Source organism: Acinonyx jubatus, chromosome A1 (assembly GCF_027475565.1).
Source record: "Acinonyx jubatus isolate Ajub_Pintada_27869175 chromosome A1, VMU_Ajub_asm_v1.0, whole genome shotgun sequence".
NCBI classification, from domain to species: Eukaryota; Metazoa; Chordata; class Mammalia; order Carnivora; family Felidae; genus Acinonyx; species Acinonyx jubatus.
The window spans coordinates 222,592,670-222,618,984 of NC_069380.1; the positions used below are offsets into that span (position 1 = coordinate 222,592,670).

Consider the following 26,315-nt stretch of genomic DNA (forward strand, 5'->3'; position numbering starts at 1 on the left):
GGCACACCACTGACCACTGCTCAGGGTGCGGTGCGTGTGATAAAAGTACTTTGGAACATCAAGACCAGGCACCCAAAGGAGAAAAGAAGGAAAGGGTCAGAGGAAAATGATTCCCGGGAGAGGCACTAGTTTGGCCGAGAGAGAGAGTGGCTCATTTCTAGCAGAAGATTGCCACGTGCCAAACACGTGAGCCAGTAGGGTGCGTTTGTCCAACTGTGGGAAACCAAGATGCTGAAACCACTGTGGCGGGCAGCTGTCCGGCAAGATGGTCGGGAACAGGTGAGGAAGGGCTCCGTGTATACATGAATGAGTTTGAATAGATCTGTGAAGGCCGCGTGGGACAACTTTAAACAGGAGTTCTGGGGGAGCTCACTCCGCCTGCGAGGTGTTGGATGAGTGCGGGGCGTATCCAGCCTAGGAGGAGAAAGTTGACCAGCCAACTCGATGGGAAACGATGGCGTTCCACACCAATCCTGAGAGAGTTTGAGTATGAAGCATACCGAGAGGAAGAATGCAAGTGTTTGAGAGGGTGCGGGCAGGGGGCTGATAGAGTGAATTTCTGTAGGATGGCTCCTCGATTTCTGGATTAACCATTGGGTTGACTGTGGTGCATTTGTCAAGATGGCACTGAGAAGAAATGGGTGTTTGGGGGGAGCTTAGCCTCGTCCATCTGAGTTGGAGCTAAGGGTCATCCAAGTGAAGATGTCCAGTGGGCCACTGAGTGTGTGGATCTGTGATGTAAAACTGAAGCTGCATTGAAGGTGAAGATTGAGGAAGTAAATTATTGGCATATTGAGCTGTGATGACCAAAAGGGAAGGAAAGAGGAGAAGGGTGTATGGGAAATAAATCTGACGATCCCCACCTCTTAATCGGTTTTCCCTTTAGCAGAGTATGGCAGGGCCCCGACTAGCCAATTTCTCTAATGCATTTCAGATGATCTGTTCCGTATCCAGCTATGTTCAGGATAACATGGGGAAAAGCAAGTTGTGGTTTTTATCCTCATTAACAAAAACGATAAATACCTCTGACTTATGTAGTACTCTCACATAGCAGTCAGGTGGGGGTCATCAGAGGATATGTGGTTAGACTGACCAGAAGCGTAGGCCCAGAGGGGTTAAGCAGTGTTCTGGGGCAAGGTGCTCCGGGCTAAGGACTTCTGGGTTCTGATGACCAAACTTTGTCGCATAGACCATTTGTTCCCGTGTTTGAACAGTGCCTTCTTAATGGTAGCATGGATCTCTCCGTATCTCAAAGCATCTGAGGCCCCTGGGTCACTTTTCGTTTTCTTCGTCACCCCCGGTCCTTTTGGAGGGAGATGGGATGCCAGGCAGGACACGCTGATGGCCTTTCGAAAATCTTGAGTTGGTGGACTTTGGATTGAAGAGATGCAGTGAGTTTCTTCCAACGTTTTTAAGCAGTATGTGCAACAGCCGTTCCAGATTATTAAAACGGGCAAGGAAATGTATTCTTTGGGGAGTTATGTGGAACTTTTGTGACTAGAAAAATATGTCATGTGCTTCAAAGTAGAATGGTCTGTTTCTGAAAAGCTGTGAAAATGACCAAGCTATTTATTCTTGTGGAATTTGGAATCCAGTATGAGGAGACCAGTCGTAGTCCTGGTCCTGCCTCATGTTTGAGAGTTTCATGTGTCCACAGTCTGAAACTGCATGGGGTGGTCATGGCCATTTGTAGAGCAGTACTGATACCTTTTTATAGAGTGATAAACGCTACGACACGTAACCAGTGTGTGTCACAGCTTTTAGAATTTCTTACCACATGTGACCTTTGCTTCACTTGGCACTTAATTTACAGCCAGGCTCTTCTTTGAACCCCTTCGCTTGCCGGTCACCATTTTTACTAATACTGATGAATCTCTTATCCACGCAGCCTTTGTTCTAGGGATAAAATTACCCAGGCAGAGTGGTATGTTTAAGGAAGTGGGGAAAAGATAAGAGGTCTTGGGCAGTAATTATTTTTGCTGATAGACCTCTAAGATTCCACCTGACTCGTCCTTCTTTCAATAAGCTGTTAGGAACTATTGCTGTCGTCCCCATGTTGTTTCGTACTTCTGTTTTATGGAGGTTCAAACATGGGCGCGAACGGTGAAAACTCACTAAGTAGCTGGAGCCCCCCCCCGCCCCCCAAATTCCACAACTGTCATGAGAATAATTCGTTAGGACTCAAGCTGTTCTCTCACCTTTTGGGAGCAGCTCAGACTGTCTTCTTAAATATCCCAGCGGGTGACCCCCAGAGATGGTGGGATTTGGTGAAGAAGGGTTTTCTAAGCAGGAGACTTGTCCTGTTCAACAATTCCCGTGTCAAGCTTGGAGCTTGGATTGGACATGCCAGACCACGGTGGGAAATCAGTGAGGAATGGGACATTTGTGACATGTAAGCAAATGAGGCCAGGGCGGGGGATGGAAGGGAAGGAAGGAGATAGGTTCTAGGGTTCACGGAAAGTGGGGCATATAAACGTGGAGGCATTGGTCACGGGTGATGAGCTGGACAGAGTCTGGGATAATTCCCATCTGGACATGGGTGAGTGGTGATGCGGGCCACCGCAGGCCCACAGTGTGGGACGCCGGGAACCCGGGGTCCTGTCCTCGATTTCATCCGCTGGCTCTGTGACTACAGGGGCAGCACTTACCTTTCCCTCATCTGTCAGAAGAGGCAGAACAGTGGCCGCTGGCCTGCCCACATCTCGAGGTTACGTTGGAGCAGATGAGGGCTGCGAAGATGTGTCTCTGTGGGTAGGATTGTCTTTGCCCCACAATTACGAAATGTCAGATAAAGTTGTGTTGGAAACATGTGGGCTTAATTGTCATTTAAAATCTGTTGACAAGCCTTTTAAGAAGTGACTTAGGCTATTAGTGAGAAGGTGAAATATAAAACTTGTGCATTCATGTTGGAAGAGCCTGATTAACCCCTGATGCCAAATGGAGGCACTTATATTAGGGAGGCATTTTGAACTCTAAATGAAGTAAGATTTCCTGTCGTCTTAAAAAAAATTAAAAAATTGAGTTCTCAGTCTGTACCAACCAGACACATTTTACATATTCTTTCCTTGTTTGTTTGTTTGTTTGTTTTTTGTAAAGAGATTTCAAAACAGTACATGGGGAGAGATGGGCAATAGAGATTTCAGATGGAATTTTTTGTTGGTTTGTTTTAAGTAGTCTCCACACCCAGCGTGGAGCCCAATGTAGGTCTTGAACTCAAGACTCTGAGAACAAGACCTGAGCTGAGATCAAGAGTCCGATGCTTAACCAACTGAGCCAGCCAGGTGCCCTGTTAGATTATTGAGTTTAGGCTCAAATTCAGTCTGGCTGTTTGCTATCAATGTTGGTATGTGGGATTCCCATCTGTTGAATGTACTTTCAGCCACAACCTGTGTAGTTATTAATATCTGAACTCGAATCAGATTATGTCACCCCTGGAAACCTGCGTGCCTTTCATTCTCTCCCTTACTAAACAGTCTGTAATTTGTCACCAGAATATTTTTCTCAACTTGGGTTGAAATTGGAAGGCGCATATGCCTCTTGTTACTACCCTTAATTCTGTGCTTGTTTTCAGATCGCTCCCTGATACTACAAAAAAGAGATTAACGTATTCTATCAGCACCAAAATTCTCGTATCTTTTTAATTTTTAAAATGTTTAGTTGAGATCAAATACACATAAACTTTGTCATCCTGACCATTTGAAAGTGTATACTTCAGTAGCGTTAAGTATGTGCACATCGTTTTGAATCTTTTAGAATGCTTGCAACTTCGAAAACTGGAACTCTGTTCCCATTAACTTCCACATTCCCCACTCGTCAGCCCACGGCAACTGCCTCTCTCCTTTCTGTTTCTATGAAGTTGACTACTCTAGGTACCTCGTTTCAGTGGAATCCCACGATAGTCGTCCTTTGGTGACTGATTTATTTCACTTAGCGGAACGTCTGTGTTGTGTGTGTCAGAAATTTCCTTCCTTTTTTAAGGCTGCATAATACTCCAGTGTATGTGTGTATCACAGTTTGCTTATCCATTCATCCATTGGTGGATGCTTGGATTGCTGACACCTTTTAGCTACTGGGTAGTATTTTTTATATGCTCTGTAGAATGCAAAGTTTGAAAACCCATTCTTCCCTCAGGAGTACAGCAAAGAGAACAAGAAAGTACTTGGAGAACATGCATTTAAGGAAAATCTGGAACAGATTCAAGACCTGTTATAAATGTGTGTAGCTTAGCTCTCTTTGCTTATTTAACATGGTCTAAACTGTAGGGATTTTCTTTCTTTCTTTCTTTCTTTCTTTCTTTCTTTCTTTCTTTCTTTCTTTCTTTCTTCCTTCCTTCCTTCCTTCCTTCCTTCCTTCCTCCTCCTTCCTTCCTTTCTCCCCTCCCCTCCCCTCCCCTCCCCTCCCCTCCCCTCCCTCGTAGATTATGTGTTTTATATGCTGGAAGCCTCAACCACAAAGTGGAAGGGGCCCAACAGGAGTGCCTGCATTCTTAGAGTCCTGTTGGAATATAGCCATATGCCAACAGATGCTTGATCTTTTGAAATCGGATGCAGCAATTTTAGCCTTAAGTGCTCTCTCTGCGCCCGTCAAGAAGGGTCCTGAACATTGTGGGGACAGAGGAATTCAACCCTTTATCTGGTTTAATGATACAGATGTGTGCATGGGGTGTGAAGCATTGTCACATAGTTAAGGACACGTAGCTGCCAAGGGGCTCCTCACTTACTTGGATGGTGAAAGGTTTCAGCGGTCGAAATGCACATCGTTTTGAATGTGTGTCTCATTTCCTGCAGTATGTGGTGTGTGCCGTGCAGAGTAAAATAAAAGCCTGGCTTGGTGGCTTCCATCGCCTGTACAGCAAAACGATCTGTCTGCAAAGAGCGCAGACCCTCCTAGCACCTTCAGCCGCTCCTCTCGTGGAGGAACCGGAGGAACAGCAGTTTCAGAAGGAGATGCCCTTGAGATTTGGGGCCACCCTCAACTGGTGCTACGTGGGGCACGTGGCAAGGTCGAGAGGCCGCGGTGGGAGAAGTAGTCGGGAGCTCCGATCCGGGGCGGGGTTAGTGCACGTAAGACTGTGTCTGCCTCATTCGGTGCGGGCATCGTTTTCATAGGCTGAGAGACGGAAAAAAGCCAAAAATCCTCAAAAGAGTAAATTAGGTTCACTTACCTGGGCTTGGGAACACAAAGGCACGTGCTATATAGGCTTCCAGAAGTATTCCATCAACGTGGGAAAAATCAGGCATTCTTGTGTAAAGGGATGAAAGTCTATTTTTTGTAATATTTATGTGGAACTTCTAATTTCTCAAGAATGTGTAATAAAGAACCACATTATCTTTTTCTTTCTTTTTTTTAAATAAAGTTTACTTATTTATTTTGAGAAAGTGAGCAAGCAGTGGGCGAGGTGGGAGGGGAGAGAGAGAGAGAGAGAGAGAGAGAGAGAGAGAGAGAGAGAGAGAGAGAGAATCCCAAGCAGGCTCCACGCTGCCAGCATGGAACCCGATGCGAGGCTCGAACCCACGAACCGTGAGATCATGACCCGAGCTGAAACCAAGAATTGGACACTTAACCAGCCGAGCCACCCAGGTGCCCCAGGACCAGTTTTCTCGATGGCAGTTCACTAGATTGAAAGACGAGGGACGTGTTTCCGCATCTTGCTGTGAAAATCAGACACGGAGATCAATATTGTTTCGGGAAAAGTGTGCTCCAGCTGTGTGGCAGTGATCGTGCTCGGTGGGGAGGATGTCATGATGCATTAGTGGGTCCGCCGTGCGTGACCAGCGATGGAGTATTTGCCAGTTCTGCAGATCGCTTTTCTGTTGCACAAATGCTTGTTCAGAGTGCCTGGCTTCCCTTCCCCTCTAGAATCGCTGCGGTTGTGGGATGGGGATGTCCTAGCTACCAACCACACTGTTCTGAAACACTTTACAGACTGCAATGCGAGTTACGTAAAAGCAGGCCTAAGACCATTTGGAATGTTCCAACTTGATCTGCGCTAACAAGCTTCTAATGCCCTTGGATTCCCTGCCCCCGTACAAAAACTGTGTCATCCACACTTCCGGGATGAGTGATCTCTTAAGTGATACTGCATGACCATTGGGGTGGCCCAACCAGGAGGGGACAGCGGGCCTACGAGATTGTGACCAAGAGAATCACTTTCAAAGTAAAGCGTTTGTAAAAAGGTTATGATACCCTGAATGAGTAAATCGATACTTTCTTAAAGAAAGGCTCGTGGAGGGACACCTGGGCAGCTCAGTCAGTTGAGCCTCCGACTGTTGATTTCGGCTCAGGTCAAGATCTCACACACAGTTCGTGAGTTCGAGCCCTGCGTCAGGCTCTGTGCTGACCGAGGGATTCTCTCTCTCCCCTTTCTCTCTTCTCCCCCACCCTGCTCTCTCAAAGTAAATAAACGTAAAAAGAAAAGACTCACCTTAAAATTGTCTAACAATTGTTCAAACACGAGCAGGGTGTGCAAAATTTTCAAGACGTGGGCTGGGCATATCATTTTTCAATCTGTTTTTGTGTTATTTTTCTTTTTAAGTAGGCTCTACACCCACCATGGGGCTTGAACTCAGAATCCTGAGCTCAAGAGTAACAGTCTGGCGCCCCAGGGCGTATCATTCTTTTTTTTTTTTTTTTTTTTAAACGTTTATTGATTTTGAGACAGAGAGAGACAGGGCATGAACGGGGAAGGGGCAGAGAGAGGGAGACACAGAATCTGAAACAGGCTCCAGGCTCCGAGCTGTCAGCACAGAGCCCGACGTGGGGCTCGAACTCACGGACCGTGAGATCACGACCTGAGCCGAAGTCGGCCGCTTAACCAACTGAGCCACCCAGGCGCCCCCGGATCATTCTTTAAAAAGTGTGTTGTTAACGGGTTAATATCCTAATATTAATTTAATGTGCAGTTTGACACTGTGTGGCTTTTATATTTTACTTGTAACTGAGAAAGAGTATTGCAGTGTGTGCCTGCCGAGCTGTTTTAAGAGGGAAGCCATTAGTGTCTTGATTTCTGCCAACGGAGGAAAAAAGTAAGAACGTATCTCACAGAAAAATGAACAGTTTTGAGATTTCCAGATGCAGAGTAGTCAGGGCACCTGGCTGGCTCAGTCGGAAGAGCATGTGACTCTTGATCTGGGGGTCATGAGTTTGAGCCCCACATTGGGTGTAGAAAGTACTTAAAAATAAACGAACTTTAAAAAATATGCTTAAAAATAATCATTCCGCTACCAAAAGGTAGAAACAGCTCTGACATTTTAGACAACATAGTGGAAGGGGCTAAGACACCCAGAGCCTCGACACCGTCTGCCTGCCCGCTTTACCTCTGCAAACAGTTGACATGAAGGAAGGCACCAGTGCCTGTGATCAGAGCATTGACAGAAGACATATGGCATCCTCCAGAGAACCAAGTCGTTCTCTGTTGTCCTTTAGAAGTAGGAGGCTTGGGCACCCGGGTGGCTCACTCAGTTGACCGTCTCTTGGTTTTGGCTCAGGTCATGATCTCATGGTTTGTGAGTTCGAGCCCCGAGTCGGGCTCTGCACTGATAGTTCAGAGCCTGCTTGGTATTCTCTCTCTGTCTCTTTCTGTCTCTCTCTCTCTCTCTCTCTCTCTCCCCCTCTCCCCCCCACCCCGTGCTTGCATGCTCACACGCTGTCTCTCAAAATAAGCATAAAATATATGTTTATGAGACTTTCCTTCCCCAGAGGAGAAAGCAGTCCTGTCTGTATGGCCAAATCTTGCCCACAGTGCTCTGGCAGGGGAAGATGGGCTTTCTAGAGAGTTGAGGTTTCCAAAGACCTGAACATTTACCCATTAACGTGCTATGTCTTCTTCTGTTAATTGAGGTGAAATTGTCATAACTGAAAATGAACCACTTTAGAGTATACGATTCAGTGGTATTTCGTACACCCACAGTTCTTGTACAGCCAGCCTCCCTGTCTAGTTCTAAAATATTTTCATCACCCTGAACGGAACCCTAGACCCACTAAGCGGTCACCCCCTACTTCTGGCCTCCTCCCCCTGCCCATAGTAACTACCACCAATCGTCTGTCTTTATGGATTTACCTCTTCTGGATACGTGAACTTTCAGGTCTGACTTCTCCAACTTGGTGTAATGTTTTCCGTGTTCCCCATTGTTCTTCTGGATACGTGAACTTTCAGGTCTGACTTCTTTAACTTAGTGTGGTATTTGCGATGTTCTCCATTGTAACACGTGTCAGTACTTTATTCCTTTGTGTGGCAGAATAATAGTCCGTTGTATGGACGTACCTTCTCTCGTGTACTGGCCCCTCTGATCGTTGGCACTCGGGTGGTTTCCATTGTTAGGTAAGTGCGAAAGATGCTGTTATTTGTCGGAGGGCCTGTTTTTAACTCTTTGGGTTCTATATCTAGGAGTTGGTCATACGGTAATAATTCTTTTATGTTTTTTAACCTTTTTTGGTTCAAAACATTCCCAAAACATATTGGAAACCTCCTTACGTTTGGAAACAGTTCCGCGGAGCATATGATACCGTGTTGCGTGCTCGTGGCAGGCAGGCGCTCTGAAAGTGGATGATGGCTAAATGCTGCAGCGTCGCGTGTGGTACAGACGCTCTCGGGAGGGTCGCACCTTCTGCCTAGCGTCGCTTGCTTTTCCTTTCCTTGCTGCGCTGCCGTGCCCTGCCAAGGGATATAAGACGTTTCTGCAAATTGGTTTGCTTTCCACCGCATACTGACTGCAATAGGCGAACGTGCCATTGTTTCCCCGTGCCTCAGTTTCCGCATCTGAAAAATGGGAGTAGTCATGCTGTGGAGCTCTTTAGGCTCTGGTGAGTGTTACAGGGGCCCCGTGTGGTGGTCGGCTCCGGAGGTCCCAACAAAGTATCACTGAGGGGGCGGCTTAAACGGACACTGATCTTCTCACCGTTCTGGGGGCTGGAGGTCCTAGGTCAAGGTGTTGGCAGGGTTGGCTTCTCCCGAGGGCTCCTTCCTCGGCTTGCAGACAGCTGCCTTCTGTGTCCTCACATGGTCTTTGTCTGTGCACACACATCTGGTGTTTCTTTGAGCACGCAGCTTTCCTCCTGAAAGGGTGCCAGTCCCGTTGGATAGGACCTGCCCTAACAGCTTCGTCTCAGTTTCATCATCTCTTTAGAGGCCTTCGCTCCAAGTGCGGTCCCTTTCCGAGGTGTTAGGGGTCAAGGCTTCACCGCAGGAATTTTGGAGGCTCCCGTGCAGCCCCGAAGGCTCCACGAAGCACTTGGCACAGGGCCCGTGCTCCGTAAAAGGTAGTGGTGGTGACTGGGGTCTGCTTCTACCCCTCTGTCTGCTGCTTCAGCCGTGTCTGTGCCGGGAAGCCCGATAACCGCAGTCCGTTAGCGTTTCTGGCGGGAGTACAAGCGGACGGTTTTGTGCACGTGAAGGAGGCAGCAGGCCTCACATTTTAATGAGCGTGGCCTCGGCTTTGCTGCTCTGAAGAGCTTGATTCATTTCTAGCTCGGGTTTTGTTCCAGAAGGGTTAAGATTGTCCGGCATCTGAGTCCCAGATCACTTATTCAGCACCAGTATTTTCAAAACAATCTTGGTTTTTAAAAGTTACCGTTAAGGGGTCCCTGGGTGGCTCGGTCAGTTAAGTGACCCACCCTTGATTTTGGCCCAGGACGTGGTCTCGCGGTTCGTGTGATCGAGCTCCGCGTCGGGCTCTGTGCTGACAGCACAGAGCCTGCTTGGGATTCTCTCTCTCCCTCTCTCTCTGTACCCCCAACTCATGCATGCGTATGCTTGCTCTCTCTCTCTCTAAATAAACATTTTAAAAAGGTATGGTTAGATATGGATGACATACAATTTACCATTTTGACTTTTAAAAAAAGTCTTTTTTAAAAAAAAATTTTTTTAATGTTTATTTTTGAGAGAGAGACAGAGAGACAGAGTGCAAACAGGGGAGGGGCAGAGAGAGAGGGAGACACAGAATCCGAAGCAGGCTCCAGGCTCCGAGCTGTCAGCACAGAGCCCGACGCGGGGCTTGAACCCATGAACCGTGAGATCATGACCTGAGCCAAAGTCGGACGCTTAACCGACTGAGCCACCCAGGCACCCCCATGTCGACTGTTTTTAAGTGAACAATTCAGTACTTTGAATGCATTTGCAATGCTGTGTGACTATAAGCACTGTCTGTCTCTAGAATCTTCTTACTCTCTCAAACAGTAACTCTCCATTCCCCTCTCCCCCAGCCCCTCGGCGTCTCTCTAGTTCTTTAACCCCGCTGTTTCCTGATAGACACCCAACCAGAAAGAAGATGGGAGTGGATAGTCCTCTGTGCCTGGGACAGGGGAGCAGGGATTTGGGCCTCCGGTTTGCCTTTCACTGTGAGTCCTCTTTGAAATGGCTCCCTTTGTCTGTACAGGATGCCAAGGTTTTATCCCAGAGGCATCTAGGAAACGTGTGCAGAGGGGAACCCCGTCTTTCCCCTTCACGGACCCTCAGGTGGCTTCCGGGAAAGCCCAGGACGGGTGGCTTTGGGGAGTTGTGGCCGCCCTCCCCTTCCGAGTGTGGACCAGCACGGAGCCGCATCCAGACTCTTCTGTCTCTGCCCAGCGCGCACCCCCCGGCCCCCCAGCGCCCCGTATAACCTGGCGTTCCTCTGTCTCCCCCTCCCGTGTGCTTGCAGACCTACATCGGCTCCATCATTGCCTCCGTGAACCCCTACAAGACCATTGCTGGCCTGTATGAGCGTGCCACCATGGAGCGCTACAGTAAATGCCACCTGGGGGAGCTGCCCCCCCACGTCTTCGCCATCGCCAACGAGTGCTACCGCTGCCTGTGGAAGCGTCACGACAACCAGTGTGTCCTCATCAGGTAACCCGTCCCCCGTGAGGCCGGTGGCGGAGGGACGGAAAGGGGACCCCCCGGAGAGCTGGTGCCTCCGCCGGCCCCCGGAGCACGAAACCTGCTCAGAACGTTCACGAGAAACAGGTCTACTAGGTGCCCCAGTTTCTCCGGCAGAGTTTTCTCTTTTGAGTGGCTTGATCCCTACGGCCTTCAAAAGACCCAAGCTCGCTTAGAAAAAAAAAAAGCAAGATGTACCAAAGTTGTTCACTCTGGGCCTCAGAAGAATTACTCCCTTCTTTTTCTTTTTCGTTCTTTTTTTTTTTTTTTTTTTTCACTACTTGCCTTAATTATTCTTTGGTTTATTCCATTGTGGCATGGTCCTTTTATACATTTAAGAAAACGCGTAATTCTTTCAAATTTAAAAAGTGACAGGTATGCTAGAGTGAGAATGTATATTTGAGCAAGAGGTCTTTCTTTGTCTGATTTGATAAGGTTGCACAGCATTGCCCAAACTGAAGAACTTTAATGATTTTGCACTGGGTGTTCCTGAAGTGTACCTTTGAATTCGCGACAGAAAAGGCGCTTGCCGTGTGTGTGCTGAGGGAATGATGGAAGGACGTGTTTATTTCCCTTTTTGTGGCAACGGAATTGGGTCTGGACATCTCTGTTTCAGCCAAGTTGTACTCATTTCTTAAACTACCAAAAGACCCACTGTCACAACCGATCACTAGGAACTGTCTCGAAAAGCAGTAGAGTACATTTCCTTAAACATATTTCTTGGGGCGCCTGGGTGGCGCAGTCGGTTAAGCGTCCGGCCTCAGCTCAGGTCACGGTCTCGCGGTCCGTGGGTTCGAGCCCTGCGTCGGGCTCTGTGCCGACAGCTCGGAGCCTGGAGCCTGTTTCGGATTCTGTGTCTCCGTCTGTCTCTCTGACCCTCCCCTGCGTGTGTGCTCGCTCGCTCGCTCTCTCTCTCGCTCTCTCTCTCAAAAATAAACATTAAGACAGGTATTTCTTAATTTTTACTAATTCAGATTGGCCTCATCACTTAAACTCTAGGGACATCCAATTGGATCTTTCTATTCCTTATAAGACCCCGGGACGATATTCGCAGCAGATGTGCTGAGCCTCCCTGCCAGTGAGGTTTCCGTGCAGTTACCGAAGCCTGGATTCTTTCCTGCTTCCAGGGCTGCATTCACGGGGCACGGCCGTCACTGGGAACCTGTGGTGTACCAGAACGGCTGGTGTGAAAGATAGTGGCTTCTGTTTTTGGTGACTTTCTAGTCCCAACTTGTGGCTAAAGAAGTCTGGTATTTCAAGCGGGAAGGACAAGGCTGTTTGGATTTGGAGGAGATGTTCAATGAGACCCTCCTTTCCCCCTCCGGATTTCTGATTCCATGGGAGTGAGACCGATGGGGAGCCATATGTTAACTTTAGACTTGCAGCCAGTGGGGTTGGCTAACACCGCAGCCCCAGATTAGACGGAACCCCCTGATCCGGATACAGGGCAGGTCAGCGGTGGCCACGATCACTGCGGGAAGCCAGTTCCCTGACCAGCCCTCCCCCCTCTCCCCCGCCCCCGGCTCACCTGTCAGGGAAGCCGTCCTTGCTCCTGTAGGGAGGAAAGGGGGAGCGTAGGGGCACGGGGAAGGGAACCGGGGGGCCCCCAGCCGAGGACGTTTGGGAGACACAGTGTCCCGCGCGGTATGTGTTTGGGGATGAATGTGCTCATGGGGTTTGAAGGCTGGCTGTGAGGTGGACGCCGGGCAGGAACTTTTCAGGCATCAACTCACCGAAACCTTCCGACGGCCCTTTGGTGCGTGTGGCTGTCCTGTGGTATTTGCGGGCGCCACACGCAGAAAACTGCTTGAGGGATTGTATTCTTCTGACCGTTTTCACCCGTTGGCCTTGTGCACGGGTCCTTGCTTTTTGTAACAGGTCAGAATTTATACCACTAGAACAGCAGAACGTTGCCTTCCTCTTCCTCGTTCGACCTCACTCTCTGCCTCTTGTGGGGCAGGGAAGCATCGGGGCAGATACACTGTCTTGGCTTTATCACTTTTATGGTGCTCACGTCCTGGGCGGTGCAAGTAACTTGGATAGAGGGGCTACCCATTTAGTTAGGGGAGCAAATATGAATCGTTATGACTTGAGGCTAATCGAAATGACGCTATTCGGGGTGCCTGGGTGGCTCAGTCTGTTAAGCGGCTGACTTCAGCTCAGGTCACGATCTCGCGGTCCGTGGGTTCGAGCCCCGCGTCGGGCTCTGTGCTGACAGCTCAGAGCCTGGAGCCTGTTTCAGATTCTGTGTCACCCTCTCTCTGATCCTCCCCTGTTCATGCTCTGTCTTTCCCTGTCTCAAAAATAAATAAAATGTTAAAAAAATTTTTTTTTAAAAAAAGGAATGACACTATTCAATGTATTTTTTTAAAAAGGGAGGGGGGCTTTCAAGGGTCCCATTGCCAGTAAAGGAACTTGCCCTGTGACTGCAAGCACATTGTTTGAAGCCTCTTCCAGATGACTTCAGCAAGGCTCAGAACTTAGACTTTAAGATCACCATTTCAGCCTGCAGAAAATAATTTAATAAGATGAACAGAAAGGAAGAAAACATCTATTTTAAGAAGATTGAATTGTTTTCCATACTCAGGTACCTAACTATTTGCCACTGATAATGGCCTGTGTTACCCACTTTCATTGGAAAAAAATGAGAGGATCCCTTGTCTGTCGCTTACTTGCTCGACAGAGCAGCTTAGGAAGAAAGTGAAAAATCAAATGAGATCATTGTGCGTGTGCGTGTGTGTGTGTGTGTGTGTGTGTGTGTGTGTGTGTAATAAAACGGAAAGGGGTTGGCATTTTCACGCCCAAGACTGTGGTATTTAAAATAAGGGGGGAGGTAGAGGGTGAGTGGATCCCGGATAGAAAGCTCTCATTTTGAAATACTGATGTGAACGGAGTAACTGTATTTATCTAAATTAACTCAGGAAATGGAGTCTTTAAGAATAGAGTTCTCATTAAAATGTGTCTTGTTTAATCTCTCCAGTTGTTTTTTTTTTTTTTTTTTATGGGGATGGGGGCTGTGGGAATTTACAGAAAATTGAGTATAAAAATACAAATTGCAGGTTACTGTACGTAGCCCTGTGTAGATTTCCTCAGGCGTGATCTGCCCCCTGGTGGATACAATGTGTTTTACTACTTTGAAAACCTTTTCTCATGCGATACCTTAAAATCAGAAAGTAGGCCTGTTTGGAATTAGGACTTCAGACATCAATTATTCCCTCATTTCACGAGCCTGGGTCCCTTGGCCAAGGTCCCCATCTCTTTGGTGGCATGCTGAGTCTCCAGGCTTCTAGCCCAAGCCTCTCATGTTGGTCTTACTTAGAAGGTTGTTACCTCTCCTAAGCTCTAATTTTTGCCTTTTTGTGCACATTTAAGCAAATGCTTATGCTATTATAGTTTTTAAAATATCAATCTATGTTTGAAACTTGAGAATTTTTCTGTTTTTTTCATCTAGCTGGCAAGATCAGCATTTGATTTTGTTTGATCTGGTACATTCTACGTTGACCTCAGTTTCTCACACCTTGATTGGACAGGCAGGGTTTAGTTTATCAGGGCCTATCAGGATACGTGACCTTTTCAGGTGTGTCATGTAAGTCAGGCCTGTGCCTGATTCATCCATGAAGCTCACTGTCCGAGTGTCTGGTAAGAGGGCCAGCATTCAACCGGGGTGTCCAGAGTGGCTGGGTTTAGGACCTTTGCTTGCTTTGCATGTTTGGTGTTCCAAAACTGGAGCGATTTCTTTTCCATTCTGGAATGATAATTAAGTGTTCCATCTTTTTCTGTTTCTAATGATGTACTTAGAAATGATGGGGTTGGAACAGTGAACAAAACTTGCGTCCTGGATTAGAAGGGCACCAAGTTGGGGCACCTGGGTGGCTCAGTCGGTTAAGTGTCTGACTTCCGCTCAGGTCATGATCTCATGGTCCCTGAGTTCAAGCCCTGCGTCGGGCTCTGTGCTGATGGCTCAGAGCCTGGAGTCAGCTTCAGATTCTGTGTCTCCCTCTCTCTCTTTGGCCCCTTCCCCTGTGCATGCTTGTGAGCACGCTCTCTCTCTCTCAAAAAAAAATAACATTAAAATATTTTCTTAAAAGGCACCAACCTGAATTAGGCATGAGGCATGCATGCCTCGTGCTCATGTAATATGGCAGGTTGCTGTGCTAGAGTTTGGGGATTAAGAAAAAATGAAATAAAATCCAATCGTTGCCTTCAGGAACTTCTCCTCTGATGGGAAGAAACTGATAGAACTAAGTAATTTCAATATAGGCTACCAAAAGCTATACTAGAAATGTGTCCATGGTCGCTCAGAGAGGAGGTGGTAGGTCCTCAGGAAGGAACTCGGTCAGTACTTCATGGAGAAAAGGGTGTATGGTTATGAGTCAGAGAATGTGTGGGAATATGGCCGGCATGAAGGAGAGGAAGGGCACAGAAGCGCTTGTAAAAGCATCGATGTTTGGACCAACAAGGGTAGTTAGGAAGTGGAAAGTAGCCCATGAGGCCGTCGGGTTTGCTGAGGGACACGAAGGGCTGGGGTTGGAAAGGCAAGGAAAGGGAATTGAAAGACACGTGTGTGCGTCATCGCCAGACAAGCCCAAGAGGCTTTCCGTGGGGACACTGAGGCTCTGTGCTGTTAAGTGACTTTCCAGAGGCCTCAGCTGTGAGCAGTAGACCCAGGATTGAGCTCCAGTCTCCCCATGTCATTTTAGAACGGACTCCTCCTTGCTGGTGCAGGACACGTGTTCAGGGCTTTGTCCTGCTTGCGGAGACCCGTGCGCTGAATCCCATGTAGGTGGACACTTGCCTGAGACCTCTGGCAAGCAAGGATCTCGAGAGCATCGTGTGAATTAAGAATTTGATTCACACAGGACTGAGAATGTTTGCCAGGTGTCCACAAAGTGTTCTATGAGGAGCCAGGAGTATATACTTCAAGCGTCGTGAGTCGGTCTTGTTACAACTATTCGACTCTGCCCTTTGAGGACGAGAACACTCACAAGCTGGTCTGTGTTCCAATAAAACTTTATTTATAAAAACAGGCAGCAGAGCGGATCTGGCGCCATAGTTTGTGGGCACCAGGGCAGGTATCTGGGAGACTAGCCTGTGTGGGTGGTTCACATCAAGGGGCCCTTGCCTTCATGTGGGTTCAGAATCCCTCCTCTCTGCTTTCTTGCGGGCTTTGCTCTCTGTCTTTGGGCCTCCCTGCCCGATTCTCTGATTTCTCCTTTTCTACTGGATCCTTGGCATTTCTAGTACGTTCCATCCTTTAAAAAAAATATATTCACCTTTGGTTCCGTATCGCCCTTAGGCCACACACCTCCCCCACTCCTTCCATGGTGCGCCATCATTGTGGGTCGCTTCCTTGTTCCCTGGGGCTCCCCAGTCATCCTCCACCAGCTCCTCTTCCGTCAACCTTTCCGTCTCCGGGTGTGCAGGACTCCCTGGTCTCAGACCCCTCCACCCTCGCCCGCAAGTTTCTCCTCTGAGTTCCAGATGTATGTCCAAGTGCCTCTGAGGTCCCATCACAGAGATGGCTCATGGGCATCTCAGAGCACGTCCTACATTCATCCGAAGCTTCTCCCAGACATGTGTCCCTCCTCTCCTGTTCTCATGCTCAGCAGGTGGACTCCATGCCACCAGGTCACAAGCCTGAGGTCAAGAAGTCCTTCTTGGAACTAGAAGTTCTTCTCCACATGCCCCCTCCCGCCCCCCCATTAAGGTAAAATCGTACACAGTAAAGCACCCCGATCTCACGGAGACTGCTGCCTGGGTTTTGCCAGCTCTGCAGGCCTGTGTGGCAACACTAGGATCATCCCCCTGGCAAGCTCCCCGGGCTCTCAGGAGTCCTTCCCTGCATGTCGCTGTCCCTTACCACCCTCCTGACCGGGGCTGTCCATGTTGTTCCACCCCCACCCCCCACCATCTTTCCCAGGGCCGCTCGCTTTTCGTCTCCGCCGCCCCCTCTCTTATCTCCCCTTCTGTCCTCACGTCTGTCTCCCTGTGTCCTCTCTGGCCTCCCTCCATGCATTCACCACACTCCATACTCTGCACAGAGCGATTCTTTAAAACCATGAACTTGGTCATGACCGCCTCCTGCTCAAAAAACTGTCTTGTGACTTTGATTCTGCCTATGAAAACTTCTCAAAGCTTTTAATATGGCCTGTGAGGCCCCCATATCAGTGATTGGGGTTATTTTTCTTTTCTTTCTTTCTTTCTTTTTTTTTTTTTTTTTGTTGTTTTCATAGTTTTTTGTTTCGCTTTCGGCAGGCTAAGCTCATGTTGGTTCTGGGAGAACACGTGTTCTCTGAAGCCCATGTTTGTGTCAGCAGTCATGTTGGCACCAGGGGTTAGGACCGTAATTGCCATGGGCTGATGAGAAAAATGTAGGACTGGATGTGTAAGCGATGTGTTTGCTTTTCGTGGAGGTAGAATAACATTGTAATTGCTGTACGAGTCACTGTTGTACGGCAGCTAGAAGAAAGGAACAAGGTGGAAGAAACGAGTCACCACGCCGCCCATGGTGGAAGAAAGACACCAGGCTCCGCACCCAGGTAGTGAGACCGTCACACTACAAAGCAGTGACGCTAACCAGTAGGTTAGAATTAGTCCTGTTCATTTGGATTTTTTTTTTTTTTTTGGCGTTCTACTTTTGCTTCTATTCTTTTTTTTTTTTTTTGATTTAACTTTATTTTTTATTTCTTAAGATGTACATCCAAATTAGTTAGTATATAGTGAAGCAATGATTTCAGTAGATTCCTTATGCCCCTCACCTGTTTAGCCCATCCCCCCCGCCACCACCCCTCCAGCAACCCTCAGTTCGCTCTCCATATTTATGAGTCTCTTCTGTTTTGTCCCCCTCCCTGTTTTTATATTATTTTTGTTTCCCTTCCCTTTCGTCCGTCTGTTTTGTCTCTTAAAGTCCTCATAGGAGTGAAGTGATATGATTTTTGTCTTTCTCTAACTAATTTTGCTTAGCATAATACCCTCTAGTTCCACCCACGTAGTTGCAAATGGCAAGATTTCATTCTTTTTGATTGCCGAGTAATACTCTGTTGTATATATATACCACATTTTCTTTATCCATTCATCCACCAATAGACATTTGGGCTCTTTCCATACTTTGGCTATTCTCGATAGTGCGGCTATAAACATTGGGGTGCGTATGCCCCTTCGAAACAGCACACCTGTATCCCTTGGATAAATGCCTAGTAGTGCAGTTGCTGGGTCGTAGGGTAGTTCTATTTTTAGTTTTTTGAGGAACCTCCATCCTGTTTTCCAGAGTGGCTGCACCAGCTTGCATTCCCACCAACAACGCAAAAGAGACCCTCTTTCTCCGCATCCTCTCCAACATCTGTTGTTGCCTGAGTTGTTCATGTGAGCCATTCTGACAGGTGTAAGGTGGTATCTCACGGTGGTTTTGATTTGTATTTCCCTGATGATGAGTGATGTGGAGCATTTTTTCATGTGTCGGTTGGCCGTCTGGATGTCTTCTTTGGAGAAGTATTACTTTTGCTTGTATTCTTAAGTTTGGCTTTCTAGTTCTGTGATTATGGTTCGCAAGGAAGGAAGGGGATACCTAGTTCTGGGTATCACTGTGCTGTAATATACGTGTTCTGTCGTATTCTCCACATTACCTAGCAGTAACTCAGTTCTGAGACGGCCTACCTGGAGATGATGTCTCATCCCACAGGTTAAGGGTTCAGTCCCCCAAGACTGCCGTCTCCGTGTTGCCCACCCCCCACTTCAGGTACCAGTCACAATTCCGAGTTGTCACCTGTGCTGCTGATTCGCCGGGCTATAGATTGGAGGTTCCAACGGATCCACTCCTTTGTTTGATTAATTTGCTAGAGTGGCTCACAGAACTCAGGAAGCCAGTTTCCTTACTGGATGACCGGTTTATTATAAAAGGATATGACTCAGAAAGAGCTGGAAGAGATGGGTAGGATGAGATCTGGGGAAAAGGCCATCGGCTTCCCTCCAAGGGTTCACCAATCCGGAAGCTGCCGGAAGAGCATCTCCCACCCCCATTTTCGTGGATTTCTATGCCAGCTTCATCACCTAGGCATGAATGATTAAATCACTGACTATGGGTATTGAATTCAATCTCTTGCCCCTCTCCCCTCCCCGAAGGCCAGTGGTGGGGGGAGGAATTGAGAGTCCCAACCTTCTAATTCTGTTATTGGCTCTCCTGACAACCAGCCCCGCCCAGTCTTTGGTTACCTGGGTGCTTTCCAAAAGTCACCTCATTAACATAACAAATGACATCTTTATTGCTGTCGTCATTTAGGAAATTCCAAGTGTGTTAGGAGCTCTGTCAAAAAGGAGGATGAGGACCCAATATATATTATAATAAATAATCACACTATCACACGTATTTAGCATGTATATTATATGCTGCATAGATAATAATGATGGTTAACTTGAAAATGTCTGGATTGGGGATGATTGGTGATCTTCCTCACCACCCTACTCCCTTCTTTAGTGTTTGTTTGTTTCTTTAGAGAAAGAGTGAATAAGGAGGGGGCGGGGGAGAGAATCCCAAGCAGGCTCCCTGCCGTCAGCCCAGAGCCTGACACAAGGCTCGAACTCACAAACCTGTGAGATCACGACTGGAGCTGAAATCAAGAGTCGGACACTTACCCAGCGGAGCCACCCAGGCGCCCCTCTATTAAAAGAACTACTTGACCGGACAGCAGTGACCTCTCAGTGGGGCCCTACTGTCCTCCCTTCAGTCCCCTGGACTTTGGCCCTGCTGGCTGCTTTTCCTTCCTCCAGGGCACTGAGCAGGGTCCTCCCGTGGGTCTCCCCGCTGTCCCTTCAATTTTCACCCACTTGTCTCCTGTGCATGTTTTCATTTTTTGGTCTCCCTATCAGTGTGCTGCCCGACCCTCCTGCTCCCCCAAAAAAGGTCTTTACTGAGCCCTTACCGTCCACCTAAATCTGAACTTTCCTGTCCTCTGGGACACTTGTGACTCCTTGCTCGGTATCTTTGTGCTGCTGGATCACAGACAGACTGTGCCATTTCGCGCATCCGTGCTTTCTGAGCCCTGAGTGCAGCCTGACACGTAGCAGGTGCGCAGATGTTTAAGGAGGGAAGGAATTACCTGCAGAGATGCTCTTCCTCCATTGCTTCGAAGATTACCTTGGTTTGACCCTCAATAAACTTTTCACCTCACAGGCAGGGGCGGGAGGAGGAGGAGGGAGAAGTGGAGGTGGGGGGAGTGTTCCTTAAAGGTGTATGACCTGCAGAGAGTCCTGTCACCTTGTGATCAGGTTACCTTTGCCCTCTGCCTTGTTCAGGTGACACTTCCGTGGCCCCGTATATGGTAGCCCCCGCCTGTCCCCTCCTGCTCCGGTCCTCTCTGAATTTTGTGAAACTGCTTTCAAGAGTAGCAGTTCCCAAACCTGGCCTCATGGTAGAATCCTCTGGAAATTTTTTTTTTTTTAATTTTAATTTTTTTTTTTAACTTTATTTATTTTGACAGAGACAGAGTGCAAGTGGGGGAGGGGGAGGGAGAGAGGGAGACAGAGAATCCCAAGTCGGCTCCACGCTGCCAGCGCAGAGCCCGATGCGGGGCTCAAACCCACGAGACCGGGAGATCATGACCTGAGCTGAAACCAAGAGTCGGGCGCGTCACCGACTGAGCCACCCAGGCGCCCCTGGAAATTTTTTAAAAATACCGACAGTTGAGTTCTACGCCTTACGGTTCAGGTTAGAGGTGTATTAGGTGTTTCTGATGTGCAACCAAGTTTGAGAACTGTGGTCACAGAGCACCGTTCAAGTCGGGGTTTTATTTTGTTTCAAGATTTAATTCTGTGCCAAAAAAGATGTACTTAAAGAAGGTGCTTGAAAAAAGTATGCTAGAGTGAGAAAAAATGTGACCGCAGATTGCTATACATCGATATCCATGACTGGTTCATGGCAGTGAGAGTCTTGGGTTTTCTTCTCTTTGACCAAGTCTCGCTCTTGAATTTGAACCGTATCTGCTCTGTGATCGAATCTTTAACGTGTTATATTTGTCAGGGTAAGCTAATGGCTGTAACAAACAGCGCCCCCCGCCCCCCCAATCTCAGGAACATTACACAGGAATGCTTTACTTCTTGCTCATTTTGCAGCCCCACAAGGGAAGGTAAGAGACTTGACTTTATTCTGCGTGTCATTTTGTTTAGAGATGTGTCAACCCTGAGGGCACCCCAGGTGGTGGGCAAAGAATGCAGGACAAAGAAATGCATTTGGGGAACACGTGACATCATTTCTGTCTCATACGTTTTAACTAGAGAACTTGGTTTTTTAAGTTCTGTGTGTGTGTGTGTGTGTGTGTGTGTGTGTGTGTAATAGAGTCAACAACTAGATAGATGTATATATATATTTTTTCAAATGCCAAGAATTACTTAAATCTCTTCTTGCAGTTTTTCTCTCTTAGTTTATGTCATTCATTCAGTGCTTGACTGCTGAATGCCCTCTGTGTGCCAGACCCTGGTCTAGACAGGTGCCAGTGACGTGAAGATGTGCGTACTAGCAAGATTCTGGTTGTTGGTAACAGAAAACCCAGCCGAAGTTGTCGCAACTCAGATAACACCGGGCAGGGCAGTTTCGGGTCTGGGGATTCAGCCACGCCCGCCGGGCCTTCTCTGATTTTCTTGGCTTTTGCTTTATTGTCCCGAGATAGGTGTGGATTCCCAGGTACTGTCTGCAGCAGGGGGGAGGTCTCTGCCTGGTGTCTCTTGTGTGTACACAAAGCCCCCCCACGAGCCCTTAGCACACTCGACATGAAGTCTCTCTGGCTGGAGTCCTCGCACCTGCCCGTGATCTACCCTGTCACTTACAGAGGGAACTGTGTTACTGAGAGTTGCCTAGACCAGTGTAGATTCCCCGTGGGTCTGTGGGACCCAGCCGGACGTGGCTGTTGTCATCTCTGAGTCACTCCCTTTCCTTTATTACGTGTGGTTAATCATTTCCCATTTCAGCAAAATTCCTCTTGCGTAACTTCCCAGATCGTGGCACTCAACGAGGGCAGCTTTTTCAGGACCACGCGGAGCTCATCCGTGTATCTCGCCCACTTAGCAGTTACGAAGGCGCTGCTTTGATACATTGTTGGTGTTGCTCTTCTGTTGCTTAGACCTTTAGTTGACTTTTCTTATAAGTTCCCCGCCTTTGGCTACTTCTGTTCTCCCCAAAGTACCGGACATGGTGCCTTACACAAAATTGAGTTTCTCCTTTTAAATCCCTGATCTCCATGCCTGCTTGTCCATATCCGGCGGGGCTGAGCTTGTCCGGGACGTGACCACCAGCAACAGCTGATCTCCCGAGAGCCCTCGCGCTCCTTCTGGAGCATTACCTCCAGAGCTGTGTTCCTTCCAGGCCACCTCGATGAGCTTAGTCTTCGCCGTCTGTCTCCTGTCTCCGGTGGTTGGCTCTGAGCCATCAAACTGGATCCTGTGGGCTCTCTCTCTCTCTCTCTCTGCGGCCTCTGATCTCAGTGCAGCTGACCCAACCAGAATCCTGCCCCTCCGTGGGTCTTCCCGAGCTCATCTGGCCCTGGTGCCCAACTCTTTCCCTTTCCTCTCCGTGGGACTCACGTTTGCCGGTCCCTTAAGGTGCAACTTGAACCTTGTTTACTTCTCTCACCGGCCTCCCCTCCCCGTGTGCTGCTGCGTTCCCTGGCCCTTAATTGTCACGAAAGCGTGATCTCTGCAGGATGTTGGACCCAGACCTGGCGTTACATCCTGGCTCGGACCCTTAGCCGCTGCCTCCCTCGTAGGACTATTGCGAAAGCGATGATACAATGATTCACTGTGGGTCGAATACCTGTGGGGTACCCTTGTCCCCTTCAATCATATTTATGAATAATTGCATTTGTGTGCATATTTATTTGCCTGCTTTCAGTTCCCCAGAATGACGTTGTTGGTGTGCCTGTTCATGTGACGAGCACTTAATACCAAGTGCCTGTCACCAGCACCAGAGATGCTGTGGAGATGGCTGGGGACGCTCGAGTGACCAAAGCAGAGTTCCTTGCTCATTTCAGGGCCTCTCTGGAAGGATAGGCGCCTTCCAGCCTCTTACCTTAACTTAGTGGGGGTGGTTCCGTTTACTTCCGACGCCACAGAGGCCTTTGCAAGTGCCAGAAACGGTGTGGCCAAGAGCTTTCCCTGCCCTTCAGCTTGCCTCGTGGGACCGACATTTCGACCTCTGTTTTCCCGCCTTCCAACAGGTGTTCTGTGGACAAACTGGAGGGACGTGGGTCAAACTGAGTTTCGTTTCTTTTTTGGTTGGTTGGTTGTTTCTCCTTGTAATTAGAAGCCCAAGCTTGTGCATTTTGTTTTGCAGCGGCGAAAGTGGGGCAGGGAAAACCGAAAGCACCAAATTGATCCTCAAGTTTTTATCGGTCATCAGTCAACAGTCTTTGGAACTATCCCTAAAAGAGAAGTCATCCTGTGTCGAACAAGCTATCCTCGAAAGCAGGTATGTCAGGATCATGTTCCTTCTTTCAGATAAATAGGATTTACCGTCCTCCCTGTTGGCAAATTTAAGGATGCGTTAGAATCAGTGGGTCTGTTTTCTCTTTTTCTTCTCTTTTACAATTCCTCAAGAAGTCCCAGCATGCACATAGCAGTTTCCAATAACCTGACCTGTCTCCCCCGCTGCCCCCCGTCCCCACCCCTGGGCCAGGTTGGAGGTGGTGACTGAGTGATTCGGAGGAACGTTCTGTAGCCTCCTCTTACAGCGAGCCCTCGACTCACTTTTGTGGAGGTCTTGTGATGGGCAGAAATTTCAGCCTCTGGCCACTGTGTGACAGAGGACTTAGCACGGCGATAAGGGAGCCTCTGCTCAACATCCAGCCCTGTGGAGGCACCATGTTGGCAAGATGGCATTTTTTACAAATTTGTTTAATGTTTATTTTTTTTTTATTTTTTTAATACATTTTTTTTTCAACGTTTATTTATTTTTGGGACAGAGAGAGACAGAGCATGAGCGGGGGGAGGGGCAGAGAGAGAGGGAGACACAGAATCGGAAACAGGCTCCAGGCTCTGAGCCATCAGCCCAGAGCCCGACGTGGGGCTCAAACTCACAGACCGCGAGATCGTGACCTGCTGAAGTCGGACGCTTAACCGACTGCGCCACCCAGGCGCCCCTGTTTAATGTTTATTTATTGTTGAGAGACAGAGCATGATCATGGGAGGGGAAACGAAAGGGAGAGACACAGAATCCGAAGCAGGCTCCAGGCTCCGAGCTGTCAGCACAGGGTCCGACGCGGGGCTCGAACTCACAGACCGTGAGATCATGACCTGAGCCGAAGTCGGACGCTCAACCGACTGAGCCACCCAGGTGCCCCAAGATGGCATTTTTGTAGCCTCCCACGTGGCAGAAGGTCACTGAGACCTTTGATGGCAGCGAGCCTTTGAAAGAGGGCTGTGTGGGGAGGTATCCTCTGAATTTTTATTTTATTTTTTTATGTTTATTATTGAGAGAGGGAGAGAGAGAAAGAGCGTGAGTGGGGGAGGGACAGAGTGAGAGGGACACACAGAATCCAAAGCAGGCTCCAGGCTCTGAGCTGTTAGCACAGAGCCCCAGGCGGGGCTCAGACCCACAAACTACAAGATCGTGACCTGAGCTGAAGTTGGACGCTTAACCTACTGAGCCCCCCAGGCGCCCCTGCATTTTTATTTTAAATGTGCACTTGCCAAACACCTGATTTGTGCCTTATAAGATTTTAGAACCAATAAGGACTTCGCAGATTCTATTACTTAGAATTTAGTCCCGGGGTCAGCACACTACAGCCAGATGCCCATAACCTGTGGCCTGTTTTTGTTTTAGCATTCATACCCTTTTCTCCGGTGTCGTAAAATATACATAACGTTTATAACTTTAAACATTTTTTTTCAGCGTGCAGCTTAGTGGTGTTAAGTGCATTCATGTTGTGCAACCATCACCACCATCCATCTTCAGAACGTTTTCATCTTCCTGCAGCCTGTTTTGTAAATAAAGTTTTATTGGAACACAGACACGCTCATTTGTTTCTCTATTGCTGATAACTGCTTTCAAGCTACAGTGGCAGAACTGAGTGCTTGCAACAGAGACCGCAGGCCCCTAAAAGATCTATTACCTGGTTCTTGACAGAAAGTTTTCCACCTCCTGACTGGTCTGACCCCATTTTACAGGTGGAGAAGACGCAAAGAAGTTACTGATAAATGAGTTGCTCCAGGACAGACAACAGATGGGTGAAATGCCCAGGACTGGGACTTTTTCAGTTGCCAAAATTTAAGTGGGGGTCTTCTCCTGTGCGATCCCTGGCTTATGTACATAAGCCCAAGTTAATTTGTGCGAGACCGGACCGTAGTGACTCCCTGAGCTCCAGTATCCTGCGCCTGCACGAGCTGTAAGATCTCTCGTTCAAAATGATGAGGATCATAAACCCATTTCAGCAGGGGCTTTGGAAAGCTGGCTCTTCTGTAAATAAACCTAGTCACTGTGGGTCCCGTTGCTTTCAGATTTGTCTCGCAGTTGAATATTTAGACAATTGGTGAGGAATGCTCTTGCAGTTTTTAGACCTACCCTAATTAACACTTGCTGCGGTCCTCGCGTCTTCTTTTTAAATTTTTTTTATGGGGGCTCCTGGGTGGCTCAGTTGGTTAAGTGTCCGACTTTGGCTCAGGTTATGATCTCGCGGTTCGTGAGTTCAAGCCCCGCATCGGGCTCTGTGCTGACAGCTCAGAGCCTGGAGCCTGCTTCGGATCCTGCGTCTCCCTCTCTCTCTGCCCCTTCCCGGTTCATGCTCTGTCTCTCTCTGTCTCGAAAATAAAACATTTAAAAAAAAAAAAATTTAAAAAAAATTTTTTTTTTTTATGGAGTATAATGACGTACCATGTCCCGTTAGTTGCGTATATCACAGTGATTAGGTTTTCTGTGCGTGATGAGATGATCCCCGCGGTAAGTGTCCTTACCGGCTGTCACCATGCGCAGGTATTGCGATACTACCGACATAGAGCCGGTGTGCCGAAATTGACATCTCGTGACTTGTTTATTTGATAACGAAGCTGTCCTCACTTCTATCACAGCCCCATCATGGAAGCTTTCGGCAACGCGAAGACCGTGTACAACAACAACTCCAGTCGCTTTGGGAAGTTTGTTCAGCTGAACATCTGCCAGAAGGGGAATATTCAGGGCGGGAGAATTGTAGATTGTATCCTGTTTCTTGTGGTTCTTGTTTTGAGTATTTGACACTGTAAAAGGACGAACTGTTCTTGGTTACGGACGAACTGTTCTTGGTTACCACAAGGGCAGTTAAAGAATGTGACACATTCCAGGTTTTGCTGTAATATTACTCTGTTGGACCTATTAATTATTCTAGGAGAACCATCTTTCTTTCGGAAACTTCGATACTGTCTGTAATCAGGAAAATTGGAATCCTCATCAAGCGTCAGGCTTTTTTGTTTGGAATGAATTCTGTCAAATAGTGTGGCACCTCCGAGG

General features: G+C 48.1%; 1 protein-coding gene across 5 annotated transcripts in view; it reads left to right on the forward strand.

Annotated features, from left to right (window-relative positions):
- The window catches only part of MYO10 (myosin X), a 225,388-nt gene that overhangs the window by 103,025 nt on the left and 96,048 nt on the right, over positions 1–26,315 (forward strand). For 4 of the 5 annotated variants that reach the window (XM_053201948.1, XM_053201955.1, XM_053201951.1 and 1 more), the window contains 3 exons: positions 10,638–10,825; positions 23,172–23,306; positions 25,901–26,039. In XM_053201948.1, the coding sequence (XP_053057923.1) occupies positions 10,638–10,825; positions 23,172–23,306; positions 25,901–26,039 (462 nt within the window). Of the gene's footprint in view, positions 1–10,637; positions 10,826–17,073; positions 17,395–23,171; positions 23,307–25,900; positions 26,040–26,315 lie in introns of those variants that run through there. The other variant, XM_053201959.1, reaches the window with a different exon arrangement.